Source organism: Chaetodon auriga, chromosome 16 (assembly GCF_051107435.1).
Source record: "Chaetodon auriga isolate fChaAug3 chromosome 16, fChaAug3.hap1, whole genome shotgun sequence".
In the NCBI taxonomy this organism is placed as follows: domain Eukaryota; kingdom Metazoa; phylum Chordata; class Actinopteri; order Chaetodontiformes; family Chaetodontidae; genus Chaetodon; species Chaetodon auriga.
The window spans coordinates 8,254,115-8,270,292 of NC_135089.1; the positions used below are offsets into that span (position 1 = coordinate 8,254,115).

At 43.7% G+C, this 16,178-nt stretch overlaps 3 protein-coding genes across 4 annotated transcripts; 2 read left to right on the forward strand and 1 right to left on the reverse strand.

Annotated features, from left to right (window-relative positions):
* Nucleotides 1–36: 36 nt before the first annotated feature.
* Nucleotides 37–7,482, forward strand: LOC143333847 (uncharacterized). The gene is made up of 8 exons (XM_076752212.1): nt 37–458; nt 587–674; nt 760–862; nt 995–1,680; nt 4,254–4,626; nt 4,923–5,059; nt 5,165–5,270; nt 5,355–7,482. Exons 1-8 carry the CDS (start codon nt 160–162, stop codon nt 5,966–5,968), a joined length of 2,406 nt encoding a protein of 801 aa, XP_076608327.1. The 5' UTR covers nt 37–159; the 3' UTR covers nt 5,969–7,482.
* A 201-nt stretch (nt 7,483–7,683) lies between these two features.
* On the reverse strand, nt 7,684–10,510 carry LOC143333600 (uncharacterized). Of its 2 annotated transcripts, none has more exons than XM_076751708.1 (4): nt 10,065–10,510; nt 9,833–9,951; nt 9,136–9,241; nt 7,684–9,036 (listed from the first exon to the last, which is right to left on the reverse strand). In XM_076751708.1, exons 1-4 carry the CDS (start codon nt 10,339–10,341, stop codon nt 8,129–8,131), a joined length of 1,410 nt encoding a protein of 469 aa, XP_076607823.1. In that variant the 5' UTR covers nt 10,342–10,510; the 3' UTR covers nt 7,684–8,128. The 2 variants fall into 2 exon arrangements, with proteins under 2 accessions (XP_076607823.1, XP_076607822.1); XM_076751707.1 differs by having other exon boundaries at nt 7,980–9,039; nt 10,065–10,474.
* Nucleotides 10,511–10,545: 35 nt separating this feature from the next.
* Nucleotides 10,546–13,921, forward strand: vac14 (vac14 homolog (S. cerevisiae)). The gene has a single exon (XM_076751715.1). The coding sequence runs from the start codon at nt 10,688–10,690 to the stop codon at nt 13,052–13,054; it is 2,367 nt and encodes a 788-aa protein (XP_076607830.1). The 5' UTR covers nt 10,546–10,687; the 3' UTR covers nt 13,055–13,921.
* Nucleotides 13,922–16,178: the final 2,257 nt, after the last annotated feature.

Genomic DNA, 16,178 nt, shown 5'->3' on the forward strand with positions numbered 1-16,178 from the left:
ACTTGAGTTTTGAAGAGGCACTCGCGTACCTTTTGGGCATGCACACGCAGTCCTTCTCGTGTAATACGTTGTAACTTCATTTTACAGTGGACATACAGACCAGTCGCTTACAACAACTCGCCCGTGTGCCTCTCGCATACGGACAGAAACCTTAAAACCATGTCGACAGTCTTCTCTTTCCAGACGCAGCTCGTTTCCATCATGGACGCGTTATCCAAAACAGCTGTAATGGAAATAAGCAAACTGGTCGAGATCGAGTCGAAGATGCTGAAAATAGAGATAACTCGAGGGCGCAACGAAATTGCCTCGCTCACAGAGAAACTGCAGCTGATGGAGAAATTGCTTTACATTGCACAGGGGAGCAGGCAGGACGCGGCAGTAGCAGCATGCTCAGTGGTGAGGGACGGTCCAGAGGACGGAGTGCTGGAGACCGACAGGACAAGACCTGCCATAAAAAGGTAGGCAGGCTCCTGTAGGTAGACAGCGTGCCTGTGTTGTGCTGGCACCATAAATCCGTCTCCATCATGACCTTTGCTGTCAGCTACACCCTGCCTGGTGTATTTAACCTAAGTTTATTGCATCCTAGTGAGAGCCCGTGGGAAAGCATAACTTCCTCCACTCTTCAGACTGAGAGGAGCACTTTGCATGTAGGTGAAGAGCATGCAGCAGCTGAAGTGAGTCCTACACTGATTATTAAATGTCATAATATTGTACTATGTTTCTTATTTGGAGCGAGTTCACATGCTGTTCTCTCATTAGCTCCCAAATCCACCAAAAGAGCAGCCTGAATTGATAGTTGTTAAGGAAGAGCCATCAGACTTGGACAATGAAGACACTGAGCAAGATAGGACAAGTGAAAAAAGTGAGTGTTAAATGAAAGTTTGGTTGCAAAGATTAAAATGTATGCATGGCGTCTGATTTGATAGCTTTTTTAATATCATTTCATGGACCTTAAATGACCATAAATTTACATGTTAACATATGCTGTCAACAGGAAGGGAAGCAGTCGCAGACACACAGAAGAGTCCAGAAGTGATGCAGCGTCCGAAACCAGTGGCAGAACATCAGCAGCCTCTGTTTCCTGACAGCTTTGTGATCCTGAGCACCCAGTCGTCTCTCACTGGAGCGGGGAGGAGGGAAACGCAGTGGAATCCACAGTTCACACCTACACATACAAACCTAGAGGCTGGCAAAAGCTTGGGTCAAAATGTTGCCTCCCAAAGCTTGAATGTGCTCAGGAATATGAAGCTTCACAACTTGAGGAACTCGGCCGCTAAGAGGTTCGGCTGCTTACAGTGCGGCAAGAGCTTCAGATGCTTTAGCCAGCTCGAAATCCACCAGAGAAGTCACACGGGAGAGAAACCGTTCAGATGTACACTTTGTGGAAAGAGGTATGCACAGAAAGGGCATCTGTATACACACCAGCGCACACACACTGGGGAGAAGCCATACCGCTGTCCTATTTGTGGAAAGGGCTTTATTCAGAAATGCACTCTTGATATGCATCAGCGCACACACACAGGAGAAAAACCTTTTGTTTGCATCAAATGTGGCAAGGGTTTTACAAAGAACTGCAATCTGAAGAAACACCTCGCGGTACATCTAGATCCTAGTCTGAACATGTATGGTAGTGAATCTAATGCGCCGACATTTAGTGGGACATTCATCAATGGAACCACTTAAAGCAGCCAGCCAAATGTAATTTCTCCTCATGTGTGATTGACTGAAATATTTTGTGCATAATAAAGTTATCTTTGCTCCAAATTGTGCGTTACCGGCTTTAACTATCCAAATATTTAAACCAAATGAAATTACATGTCACGATACTGTATGTGTTATCTGCTGCCTACCCCTCATACATCTTTCAGCCAGTCCCTTTCCAAACTGTCCACACTTGATATTCTGCTACAGTATAAAAAATACACACCAATACAACCCTGATGCCAAAGAGATTGGGACGCTGTGTAAAACAAAACAATGTGATAACTTTTTGATATTAGGAAATTATGACATGGGCTCAGGAAGACTTCACAGAACTGTTGGTAAACATGGTTTGCAAATGGTTGCATCATAATGCAACCAAAAAAACCTTGTTTTATTAATAGTTGTCAATACTAAATAAATACATTTTGCCAGTATGTGTGTTGGAGAATCATTAGCCAATGTAACAAAAATGCAGTTGAGCATAATACTGCAGTGGAGCTGCTCAGGAGTCGACCAAGGCTTCATCCTCAGTAGGAGCACTGTGAGACAAAAGAGCAATCTACCACAGGAATTTAACTACACGTTGTACTGTGTTTGATATATGTTTGATAATAAAACTTCATTTTATCTTTTAAACTTGAATGAACTGCATTAAATTACATTTTGCAGTTCCTGACTGTGACCACAGGAGGGCAGTGAAGACTCGTGACTCTAAATGATGTTTAGCAGGAAGGGTGGTCTCATCACAAATAAGGGAGAAGCTGCAAATGCACGAGAGATGCAGAATAAGAGAAAGGAAATTATGCTGCAGATGTTTTATATCTTTCACTGGAGCACAAAAAGTTTGGTTGCAAATGGGCAGGAACTTTAAAAGGTTTGTGGATGTATCCAAAGATAAACTAGAGGTGTAGTGCATTCAGGAAACATAGTTTAAGCCATGATTAGATGTTGTTGTTCCAGGGTTTGAAAGTATCATTGACAAAGAAAAAAACAGAGGAGGCTGTGCAACATTTGTAATATCTGATGTGCAGCACCTGAGGGTGAAACTTAAGTCTCTGCTGAGTGTGTGATGGTAAGTGTATGGAGGAAGCACAACTGAGTGAGCAGCTTGAATTTCTATAATCCTTGGTTGCAAATTAGCGGGGATTTTGGGACAAATGGGGACAGCAGTAATTTGGGTAGGTGACTTTAATGCCTAGAAAGGGCAGCAGAATGAGAGATAATGGGAACATTGTGGATGAATGTATGGATAGATTGGGGTTAGTATATTTAAATGATGGCAGACTAAGTTTGATATTAGAACAGGTGCAGTTTCATGCAGTTCATCTGTATTTCTCAGTGGAAGAACTGTGCAGTGCTAGAAACAAACAGGGACAGTTGCAGTTCCTGGACAAGATATCCGTAGTGTTGTGTAAAATAATGGAAAGAGCGGAGGCCAAAGTGGAGAATGACATCTGGATTACTCCATTACAAAGTTTTAAAGAGGAAGAAACACAATGGACTCTGTGCTTTTCCTTGACTCTTGATAAATAAAGAGAGAGCGGTGATTTTTCTTTATATTGACAATGTATATGACATGCAGTGGATAATACAGATTTGGGCCGGGATGCTCATTCTGTTGGTTTGCATGGGAGACGGGAGGAGGAAAAAGGAAGAGAGTGTTTCATTTTCAAGATGAATAAAGAGGCGTCACCTTTAACTTACTGGTTAATTTATACCACCACAGATTTTACCCACTGCAGAAATAGACTTCAGTATCTGAGAAACCATAGAACACATGATAGTACTTGGCTCCAGTTCAGATGACCCTCAGGGAGGGCAAGTCAGGGACCTGGCCAGACCCCATGGTGGAGCTGTGGGTTCTGGCATATTAGACTGAGCAGGCTGAAGGCTCAGGGGGTTTTGTCGGGGTGCTGGAAGGGAAAAAGGCGGCTAAAAAGGCACTGAAGAAAGACATAAATGTGAGACGTCTGTGTATAAATCGACTACCAAGAAAAACATGACAGCTGTGTGGCAGAAAGAGTGAATGACTATTATATGCAAGAATAGCATAAAGACACAACATTGTTATTTAGGCAGACAGAGAAGACATGCAGTTGTTCAGACTAGACTGGGACACTCTGGGATCCCATGGGACTTGGAAAGGACAAGCAAACATTAGTAATTCTGCTTGTGTGCGTGCTTTGGCTTTACTTTGGCTACGTAAATGGATGTTTCCCATGTAAACAAAGCCCATTTGTATTGTATTGAAAAAGAAACACCATCCTTCAAAGTCAGTTAAGCATTATCCGTGAAAATACGCTTACTAGGTAAGACATCCACCTTTGACTCCTGCCTCATTGCTGTCAGATGGTCAAGGCCAAGGTCAGGCTCTGAGACGGTCATCTATACACTATTTAGAGCATTTCGAGTCAGGGTTAGTGGGTGTGACATGTGGTGAAATGGGTGTTTTGTGCAGTTACGTGGGTGTGTCGTGAAGGAAAGTGGGTGTTTCGTGTGGTCTGCGAGACAGACAGTCCTCGCGCCGTTTTAGGTACGCTCGCCTATAGTTTTCCCATAATCCCTTGCGGCACAGCTACATTGCACATTTGACTAAAAGGCAGCGTCGCTACGCTGGGAATCTTGCCAAAATTTTCAAAATATTCAGCCTCCCTGTCGAGATGATGTGCGACACCACAAACCGAAGTTTTCGGACGCAGTTAGCCGCCATCCTGGACAAGCTAACGAAGGTGGCTTTGATTGAAATCAGCAACCTGGCTGATGAATGCTCCTCCGTCCTTCACACCGAGATGTCGCTGCACAAGACGGAGAATGAGGCGCTGAAGAAGAAGTGTTACTCACTGGAGGTCCAGCTGAGAGCAGCGAGGGAGGCTCACACCTTTCCTGCCCATGTCAACAGCGTCAGCCGCCAACACCCTGCAGGTCAGCATGGTCAGATGTGTGGACATGTTTAGGCTGTCACACCGGAGCAGGCTTTACCCTGCATAACGTAACGGTTCACCATTGTCAGTGTCATAGCAGGTTAGTTAGCTTTAATGTGAACGACAGCCACCATAACTCAGCAATGCCCAGAAGTGCAGATCTGCATCGTCAGCTCTCCACACTCAGTCTTTAGAAAACATTAATGCTGTTGTAAGTTATATTTGATCTTGGCGTATATTTCCTCTGTGATTACCGTCGATAGGAGGTCACAATTTCATGCCTGCTTCTTCTTCCAGAACAGCAGCAGCCTGCTCCAGCCATCGATGGAGTTTTTGGAAAGGACTGGTGCATGGATCTGTGGAGAGAGGAGAAACTCCCATCTCAAAGAAAAGACACAGTGGAGGCTGCTGCCATGACGAGCATGGGAGCACAGGTCATTGAAGCATAACTGCTGTTATTGTTTCCAGCGCAGTCATTTCCTGAATGAGGTGACTGAATGATCTTTGTTTTCAAAGCTCTTTGTCACTTCTCTTGGCAGGCGATGGACTTATTGGAGAGGGAACCTGATCTCATCTTTGTTAAGGAGGAGATATATGATGATCATCCCATTGGTCAACAGATGAGGCTCACAAATAACAGAAAAGGTAACTTTGGATTAACGAAACAAAGCCAGATCATTAATATCTTAAAGTTTCTATTATTTAACTGCATTTGTTCTTATTTGACAGTTGTTGGGATTTTTGAGGAGGACAGCATGCTTCATAGGTCTGTTGATGAGCTGCAGCTTCATTCAGGGGAACTGAACAACTTCGCCATGAGCGCTGAGAGTCAGACACAGCTACGCACACAGCCAACCATCATGGACAAGTTAATAGATGACGCAACGATGAGCAGTCTGGTTGACAACACAAACCCTTCTTCAGCATCCGCCGAATACTCTGACTACACGACCAACATCCACACGAACACAACCAAAGAAGTCACCGCTCAGCCAAAACCCGTGAAGCCGACAAAACGGTTTGAGTGCTTATTCTGTGGGAAAATATTCAACTATCTGAGCAGTTTAAAAGTCCACATCAGGCGACACTCTGGCGAGAAGCCTTTCAGCTGCTCCGTTTGCGGGAAGAGGTTCGCGCAGAAAACGTACCTGAAGCTGCACCAGCGCGTGCACTCCGGGGAGAAGCCTTACAGCTGTCCAGACTGTGGCAAAAGCTTTTCCCAGAAAAGCTCTCTGAACATACACCTTCGAACACACACCGGTGAAAAGCCTTACAGCTGTGTGGATTGTGGGAAATGTTACGCATACAAATATGGTTTAAATCACCACCAGTGTTTCAATTGACTGATCGAACCACATGGTCACCGGGAAGACGGTTAACTCTGATCAGGGGCCTCATTTATAAATCAGTTTCGAACTGAAGTGTGACTTAAGCAGAAATGTAGTTCTTTAGAAAAGCTTACTTGGATGTGGAAATGATCTTAATGTAAGTGACTGTCCTGCCGGTGATGGAGGGGTAATATGAATAATTTGATAGGAATTATCAATTAACGGTGTGAGGAAGTAGCAGACCTACAGTTATTTTTGGACAAACTGCATCAATTAATGTTTTCATATTGAATTCTTCTTATGCATCGCCTGACTTTAGCCCCCTCTACCATCGCCGTGACCTCGTCTTCCTAAATGTTTGCTTTTCTCTTTTGGTCCATGCCTCTTCCTGAATAAACGTCCATGTGTGCTGGCATTATGTAAGGGGAAGTCGCAAGGCAGGTGCCGTCAATTTAAGTTGATTTGTAGCTCACAGGTGCAAATGTTACAAACATTTCAAGGTATTAATCTAAGAACTTGTTTATAAATGAGGCCCCAGAGGTGCTACTTCTAATAAATTGCTCCCTATATGACTCATAGTGGCTCAATGTGCCAAAATGTTGATATGAACCTCAAATGTGGTTGAAAAATGTACATTTCAAATACTCCATCTATATATCAAAGGAAATTTTACAGCCCATATGGTTAAGAGTGCTGCTGTGCAATCTTTGTTTGTTTGTTGTGTTTTTTTGCTGTAATGTGAAGAGAAATGCTGCAGCAACCAAACAAGGGTGCAGATAAAATCTGTCCTGTCTAGTGTACTGTTTGAGTGGGTGGAATTGGGTTAATTTGATTGGCTTATTATCCACGTTCCGATTGGTTATTGTCATAAATCAGATGACACACATTTGCTGCATTTAATGCAAGTTGCTCATTGGAACTATGACAAGGATACTTCCATTTCATTCATTGCATGTTGTCATATGGTTGTAACACGTTGTACATACCTCAGTGTCATATTTCAGACCACAGAAGGCTTGTCAAGTAATGCCAAAATAATGACTTCCGACAAGTGCTCCATTGTTTGCACACATGTAGCAGAACTCTTCCAAACTACCTCTTCATAACAAAGTAGAAGTAAAATAACTGGCTCTGTTTGCTTCACTGCGCCAGTCTCACCGCTGCTTAATATTTCCCATATGTCATGCCTCATTTCTCGGCATTTAGCTAGACAGAAAGTGGGTAAGTCCACTTCTTTGAAAGCCTGTTGAAATGACTTGTTGATGTGTTTGGGTCACATAATATCTAAATGGATGAAATGTTGCTGCTCTAAATTGTTCTTATAGAAGACAAATTGTGTTGTTGGGGTGCACTCAAGCCAAACTCTTTTTTTCTAATGTTTTTGTTCAAGAAATCAGATTTTTTTTGTTATTTTGTACTGAACTGTCAGCACATCTAAACAGAGCAATTATCTGTACTAAGTACCTATTTTGCATGTAATATGATTCCCGTGAACAGACCACTGACCCAACTGAGACAATAATTCCTTCCCAAGGAAGAACTCTTGTGCTGTTGATTTTTATCCTTTTCACGCACACCTGCATGCCCCTTACAAAGCCCCATCAGATGTGCATTGTTCAGATTGTCAGTGTTGAATGCGTGAAGACCCCACTGATTAAGCTGATCCTTCAAGTTCAAGGCAACCTGAGTTTAGATTAGAGAAAGTAATTGATACTTTAGAAGGAGAGCTCTACAAAATAAACTTTTAATGAACAAGTGAACATTCATAACTGTGTTATACTGTAAAGACAGAAACAACAAGAACACTGTGGTGCTAATTGTTTTAAGAAAAACAACTGATGGTACGTCCCGATAGCTCACCTGGTAGAGTGTCCTGAATGCAGCGGCCTGGGTTTCATTCCAACCCAGTCTTTGCTGCATGTCATCCCCATTCTCTTCCCCCTTCCCCGTCTCTCTCTCCAGCTGCACTATCAAATAAAGGCAAAAATCAGAAAAAATAAAATAAAATAAAAATAACTGACAAAAACAGACCATTTTGCCCCACAGTTCTGATTTTTTAAGCACGATAAACAAGCCATTACAAACATTAACTGCCCTTACACTAATGTGGGAAGTGGTACATGATGCATTCAGGTAACACTGCTACTGACCTTGTACCACCATTAATCACAAGTTTCAGCCATTAAGTTTTTTTTGTCTCATAGCTACAGGCTTTTGTGCTACAACCTCACGATTTCTGTGCGCCATTAAATGATGGTTGAGGTTGACCTTTTGTGTGAAGGTCTTCCCACATTTGCCACAGCAGAACGGTTTCTCTCCAGTGTGGATACGTAGGTGGCATTTCAGATTGCCTTTCTGGGTGAACCGCTTCCCACATAAGTTGCACCTGAAGGGTTTCTCTCCTGTGTGGACAACAAAGTGAATCCTCAGAGCTGATGGGTTTGCAAAGGTCTTCCCGCACAGCTCGCATGACTTAGTGACTCTCTGAGAGGGAACTGGAGGCACGCAGGTGTGTGACTTTAACTTGTTCCTGTGATGGAAATGCTGCTTACAAATACTGCAAAAGTTTGATTTGTGTGACTTCATGTGGTGTGTTAGAGTGCCCTTGTGGAAGAATGTCCTGCTACATATTCGACATGTGTATTTGTCTTTGTTTGGATCTCTGGTGGTTTCTGCATGAAGCATATTACAGCCGTCATGTGACTCTTCCAGAGCAGAGCTGTTTTCAGAGGAGTCAGATGGTAAAGTTTGCTGCTTGTTGTGACTGGGCCCACCTGCAGCCTTCATTGTTGGCTCCTTACTTTCTTTAACAAACTGTACATCATCATCATCATCGTCGTCATCATCATCATCATCCTCCTCCTCCTCCTCCTCCTCCTCCTCCTCGTCAATTGGAATGATATGAGTGCTGAAGGCCCCCTCTGTGTCTTCGATGGATATCAGATGCGTGGATGGTTCTTCAGTACCGCCTGCAGACACGACCTCTTCTCCATCCTGATCAAACAACAAGCTGCAAGTGCTGCCATCTGTCGTATAACCAGCCAGCAGTTGCTCTGCTTCCTCAGCCATGTCGTCTTTGTGTTCTGCTGCATCAAAATACAAAGTCAAAGACTACCACCATCAAAAAGCTGCTAAATCTGCAGCGTATATTCCTTCCTGTCAATGCTCCTTCACTCTCTTACCTTCTGCACCAAGTGTGTCCTGCTGGCAGCTGCTGCCAGCGTCCTCCATACAATCCTCATCTTTGATCTCAGTCACAGTAATTTGGTCAGGCATTGTTGCTACAGACTGCAAAACAGAACAAGTCCAAAAGTTAAACTTAAGTGCAACACAGCAACATTTTCTGTGACAGCAATGCTTTGCCAGACTCCAGCTGAAATGAGTAGTTGGGTAATCGATCTGTGGAAGATTGATCTGAAGCAAGTTTCATAACTGTCAAAGTCAATCATCAAGGAAAAATGCAAAACCTTCCTACTGCTTCCCAAATGTGGTGCGTCTCTCTCATTTTAGCTTTGGAAATTAAATAGATTTGTGGTTGGACAAACCCTGCAATTTGAAAACGTCTGGGAAACAGCCCTGGGAAATTATGATGGACATTTTAAAAACTATTGGATGTGTTATCGACCAAGGGATTTGGGGGGTTACTATTATTAGTCAAAAAACTAATAACAGAAATTGTTAGACAACATGTCCAAAGTGTTTGGTTCAGTGCATCTACTCCGCAATCACTGTTGCTTTTCAATGTGCATAAGCAGACGTTTCCATTGCAAGTAGAACATGGATATTCTCTAAAGTTTGTATCCTTCATATTTAAACCTGCTTTTTAAGCCCCTTTCTATGGGCACCAGCATGTACTACCTCTGTAGACCCCGATCTTACTTTGTCAGAGAACTGTGGTGAGTCTGTGACACTGTCCAGGCTGTATGGGTCTCTGTCTTTCCACAGATTCATGCACCAATCTTTTCCAAAGATCCCCTCGATGGTGGGAGGTCCAGACACTGAGGAAAAGTCGAACATGAAGTGTTAACACACCAGTTAACACAGATGCAATACTGATGATTTCTGCTCAAATCGTCTGAGCCACTGTTGCAGTGAAACAAAAAGAAGTTACCATGAACATCTCCTTCTCCGAAGCTGACAGTTTGAACACCGACACTGTCATAACTTTTACACAACTTGGCGGCGCCGCTTCTCGCAGACGTTAGCTCGCACTCCAGACTGTTTACTTTCTCTGACAGGGTTGAATTAGCAGCCAAGAGCCGAGACAACTCCAACCGGAGCTCAGTCGACTCTTCGTCCACCAGCTTGCAGACCTGAGTCAGGACAGACCTGGCCATCGCCTCCATGATGGAGGACAGCTGTGAGTGCAAGGGGAGGCGGCTCGCCATCACTGATGTCGGCTGTAAAAACCCTCTTCACCAGCAAAGGACAAAAGTATGAATAAATTTAAGAAAGCAAATCTGTTAGTCCACAAATGACGCGCACATGGGCTGTACATGCAGCTAATGATGCTAATTTGAACTAACGGTACTCGTAAAGCGGGACCTAAATAAATGTAGCAACTGTGACGTATTTCCGGCGGATGCAACCGGTCAGCTGCGTTGTATTACATGACTTCCTGATTTGCGGGTATAACCGATTTCTCTCTAATAAATGATCATAAATGCAGGCTGATTTCTCGCGAAACAACGTAAATTTCGGTTGATAGAATTCGGTCTATTTGCAGCTGGGAACATGAACACGGAAAAGGACTTTTCGCCTCTGACGCCCAATATTGTCCGGGCTCTGAATGATAAGCTGTACGAGAAGAGGAAAGTCGCAGCTCTGGAGATTGAGAAATTGGTGCGGGAGTTTGTGGCTCAGAATAACTCCACTCAAATCAGACATGTGATCCAGATCCTGGCCTCGGAGTTTGCGCTTTCCCAGCACCCTCACAGCCGAAAGGGGGGTCTTATTGGACTGGCTGCTTGCTCCATTGCCCTCGGCAAAGACTCAGGTCTGTATCTGAAAGAGCTTATTGAGCCTGTACTCACATGTTTTAATGACTCGGACAGTCGTTTGCGATACTACGCCTGTGAGGCCCTCTATAATATAGTTAAGGTGGCAAGGGGAGCAGTGCTGCCCCACTTCAACCTGCTCTTTGATGGGCTCAGCAAGCTTGCAGCAGACCCAGACCCCAATGTGAAAAGCGGATCTGAACTCCTGGACAGATTGCTGAAAGACATTGTGACAGAAAGTAACAAGTTTGACTTGGTGGCATTTGTCCCTCTCCTCAGAGAGAGAATCTACTCCAATAATCAGTATGCTCGGCAGTTTATCATTTCCTGGATCCACGTTCTGGAGTCTGTGCCAGACATAAACCTGTTAGACTACCTCCCTGAGATCCTGGATGGGCTCTTCCAGATCCTGGGAGACAACAGCAAGGAGATCCGTCGGACTTGTGAGGTGGTGCTGGGAGAGTTTCTGAAAGAGATTAAGAAAACACCCTCCAGCGTGAAATTTGCCGAGATGGCCAACATCCTTGTCATCCACTGCCAGGCAGCAGACGAAGCAAAGCTCACAAACGACCTGATCCAGCTGACGGCTATGACCTGGATGAGAGAGTTCATCCAGCTTGCAGGCAGAGTGATGCTCCCTTACTCTTCCGGCATCCTAACGGCAGTGCTACCCTGCCTCTCCTATGACGACAGAAAGAAGAATACCAAAGAAGCAGCGAGTGCCTGTAATCACAGTCTGATGAAGCTGGTGACGCCGGAGGATGATGAGGATGAGGATGAGGAGAGAAGCACAGGGTCGCCATCCAGGGAAGACGGCCAGCCTAAGAAGGAGGCAGACAGCAATGATATGCTGAATGCATCACAAGAATCTGTTGGTTTCAGTAATATCAGCTTCTTCGCTCCAGCAGGTGCAGACCGGCCTCAGGTAACGCTGGACCTGGATGGCATTGTTCAGGTCTTGGACCGGCACCTCCACGACTCTTCCACTGGCATGATGACCCGCATAGCTGTGCTCAAATGGGTCTACCACCTCTACATCAAGACTCCACGCAAAATGTTCCGCCACACAGACAGCCTGTTTCCCATGCTGCTGAAAACACTGTCGGATGAGTCCGATGAGGTGATACTGAAAGATCTGGAGGTGCTGGCTGAGATAGCATCATCTCCGGCCGGCCAGACAGACCAAGTAGGCTCCTGCGACAGCACTGACAACAAACTGGTGCTCAAGGTCCCAGAGAGTGCCAAGCCAGGACAGCAGCCCAGCACAGGGTCCAAAGCAGTAGACTCATCCCCCTCCACTCCCAGTATGAACTCCTATTTTTACAAGTTCATGATCAACCTGCTGAAACGCTTCAGTCTGGAGAGGAAGCTTCTGGAAAACAGAGGAGCCTTCATCATTAGGCAGCTCTGTTTGTTGCTTCATGCAGAGAACATCTTCCATTCCATGGCTGACATCTTGCTGAAGGAGGAGGACCTCAAATTTGCCTCCACCATGGTTCAGACACTCAACACCATCTTGCTCACTTCGGCTGAGCTCTTCCAGTTACGCAACCAGCTGAAGGACCTGCACACTCAGGAGAGCTGTGCTTTGTTTTGTTGCCTGTATCGGTCCTGGTGCCACAACCCTGTTGCCACTGTGTCGCTCTGTTTCCTCACACAGAACTACAAACACGCCTATGATCTCATCCAGAAGTTTGGAGATCTGGAGGTGACTGTAGACTTCCTGATGGAGGTCGACAAGCTGGTACAGCTCATTGAAAGCCCCATTTTCACCTACCTGCGCCTGCAGCTCCTAGACGTGGAGAACAACCCTTACCTGATAAAGGCACTGTATGGCCTGCTGATGCTGCTGCCACAGAGCCAGGCCTTCCAGTTGCTCTCCCACCGCTTGCGGTGTGTCCCCAACCCAGAGCTCATGAGAACTGTGGATGAATCCAAGTATATGGACTCCAAACAGCAAGTGGTCTCCAAACGTGCCTCTCATACTCAGGTGGATTACAATGAGCTGCTCCAGCATTTTGACCGCGTTCAGAGCAAACACCTGGAGGTCCGACACCAACGCTCTGGGCGTGCCTCTGATCACCCTGATAGGAAGCTGATGTGAAGTCCAGGTGCCATGGTGACCTCAGGCCCCAGAGGAAAGCGAGAGAAAAATGTTAAGGACAAAAACAATATATATTGTTGTACTGGAAAAGATTATTAAGATGCTATTGAATCCAAAACATATTAAGTAAGTATGATTTAAAGACTGTCTTAGAAGCACTGGCAATACATTGCAAAAAAGTAACTGATACGTTTGTACATTTCTTTGCTAATAATGAGAATGTTATGTAACATAAGAAGGAACACATTTTAGAAGGAAATCCAGTTTAATACATGTCAGACTATACACAGGCAAATCAAAGTTACTACTCTGTGTGAAGATTTGAAGAATGTACATAAAATCTCATGCGTTAGAAATTGTGATGATATGGCCATATCGCGAGTTTGCTTCATGCCCTGTCAGCAGCTGAGATTTGTTCTGGCCAAATGAGATGTTCAGTGTTTAAAGTAAATCTGATATGCATTTCAGTGTTAAATAGCACACTTCTGTCATTTAATGTCCATGTGAACCACAGTATGTTCATGGTGTTTCCTGCTGAGCGGCGTGAATAGAGCATGCGTTCAGGGTTGCCTTAATCTCGTGGCAGCCGGAAAAGAAGTCTCACATGAAGAGTATTGACCCAGCTCAATGGAGATTTTAAACTTTGGAAGTCATGGATGACTGACCTCTGGCCTGTGTTCTTGTTACACCTCCATATCTTTGTTATTGCAGCTGATCAGGAGCTTCACCTCACCCACCTCCAGCTTTTAATTCCATTTTTTCTTATATATTCTTCACATAATATGTATTTCTCAATGTACAGTGTCTGTTTGTTCTTCACACTTTTGTCAGTCCTGTGTGAAAATCAATAAAGTGGACCATGTGATTAAAAAACATGCTTTCTCCATATCCATATATCAACATGAGGGGAAGACTTAAAGAAAACAGCAGAGGTGTTAATGGTGCTATTAATGACCTTTTTCCTGTGTTACATCCTGCATAACCTATATAAGTCTTTTGAAAATGGGCATGTCGATATTTTTGATTTGTAATTCTGAATAGGCTCACTACATTAAGCCCCAAGTGTCCATTATTAAATAAGCTTTACCTCTGAAAATTGTAAATGTTAACTTTGCCTAGAGGTTTGTATTGTAATTTTGAGCTTATAATACAGGCAGAACTCTATTGAAGCTAATGAGTAGTAACAATTAATTGCATTTAAGATGATGTCCTCTTTACATAATAAAAAGTCCCAACATTTCAGTTAGGCACTGAAAACTGCACTTTCAAAGAGGCATAAAACAAGTTTTTAACAATTAGATGACATATGATTACCTGCCTTGATTTCAGAAAAATGATATGAAATAATGATCAGTGCTGCTCTCGGGCTCAAATCAGTAGCTCATTATATTGCTTGTATATCTCTTTCCACCCTGCTTGGCCAGTGTGACAATGTGTTTTGATCTCCTTTCTTCTTTTTATTAGCAGGGTTTGATGCTGAACTCAAAACATGCCTTCAGTGCGCATGTTATTTATGGTGAAACTAGAGGAGCTCCCCTTCTGCAGTACGATATGCAGTTACACGCCCGTGGTACATGCTGTACACACAGAGGGAATAAAGGTTCCACTGCCTGGTAGAGACTCATCAGTGAAGCATTGAATTTCACAGATGGAGGTTGACATCTCATGTCAGGGTGTGGATGAGTCCTGCTGTGCTGTGTGTGCGCAAATCTTCCTGTGTCCAGTGGTCCTCTGCTGCATTGGTTGTGATCTTAGCTTTTGTAATTCTTGTTTGGAGCAGTTCTGGATACAGACTGGTACTAAAGATTGTCCTCTCTGCTTCAAAGAGAGCCTTGGACTTCCACATAAAACATGTAAAGCACATGGAGAAAGGCTCTTTCTCCTCTGTGTAGCTGATCTGGAGCCTATTTGCTCTGACTGCCACAGATCAGGCCTGCATATGAATCACAGAGTGTATCCCATAAAGGAGGCATTCACGGACTTTAAGGTAAGCTGAATGAAAATTTGTTCAATTCATTCTATTTAAATGTGTTGCACACAAATGTAGCTCTTTAGAAGTTTAATAACCCCACAGAAGTATCAGAAAAAATAAGACTCAAAATGTTGGAAATTGAAAATTAGACCTAAAAACCTGTGCAATCTTGCAACGAAAAATGTATCATAATTTCACAAGGACTCCCTGCTCCTCCCCCTGGGCTCTGTAGTCTGTGCACTGTAGTAAAACGACTCTCACGCTCCTCATTATTTCTGTTTGCCTCTGAATGAGCTGCCCGCATAAACACACAGATGTGTGTGGACATGTGAACTCACACAGCAAAGCAATCCATCTGTCTTTTCCCAATTAATCTAATTTCCACTGTTCAGAAACTATTTTCAGTTTAATAAACTGTAGTTTAACCAGAACAGCGTTTCAACCATAACTTTGAATTGCATCAGGGGAAATTATTAGGAAATGTATATTTAGAAGTTTTCTACCCAGTAACTGCACGCAGATCCACTTGTCTGACGTGGCTGCAGTGTGTTTATTTTGTGTGTGTGTGGAGTCTGTTTACTGTTCAGACCATCAGTGGTCAGTCATTTGGTCAGGGATTGCTCATTCTGCACGGAATAGATTCAAGACCATATTACTTTTGTTGGACTCTTCACCTGTAATGTGAAATGTTAGAAGGTCTTAAGGGGACTGTAACCATAGAAATACAACTATACCTGACTTTATTATCCTTTAACTTAGCATCATAAATCTTAAGTAATGCCAATATACAGGATAAAGTCTAAGAGACTACGTTGATACAGATACAGTACACACTCAAATAACTTTCCTACCTGCATGGTTTAAAGCTGACTATGAATCTTCGCATAGCATGTGTGAGATGTAAGGGCTACAACACAGTGTGTTATACGCAAGAACCGAAGCATCACTGGCTTACATAGTGTTTTCTATTTCCTTTCTATCTCTTGTTACACTTGCCCTATTTTTGGTGCAGCATTCATTCTAGTAAACTAACTCCCACAACAAAATACTGGATTACAGGACAGACAAGATCATCTTACTGTGAAATACTTTTGAATTTAACAACTTAAGCTTCAGGATGACCATGCTTCTGTGTGCACACCTTACTTTGAA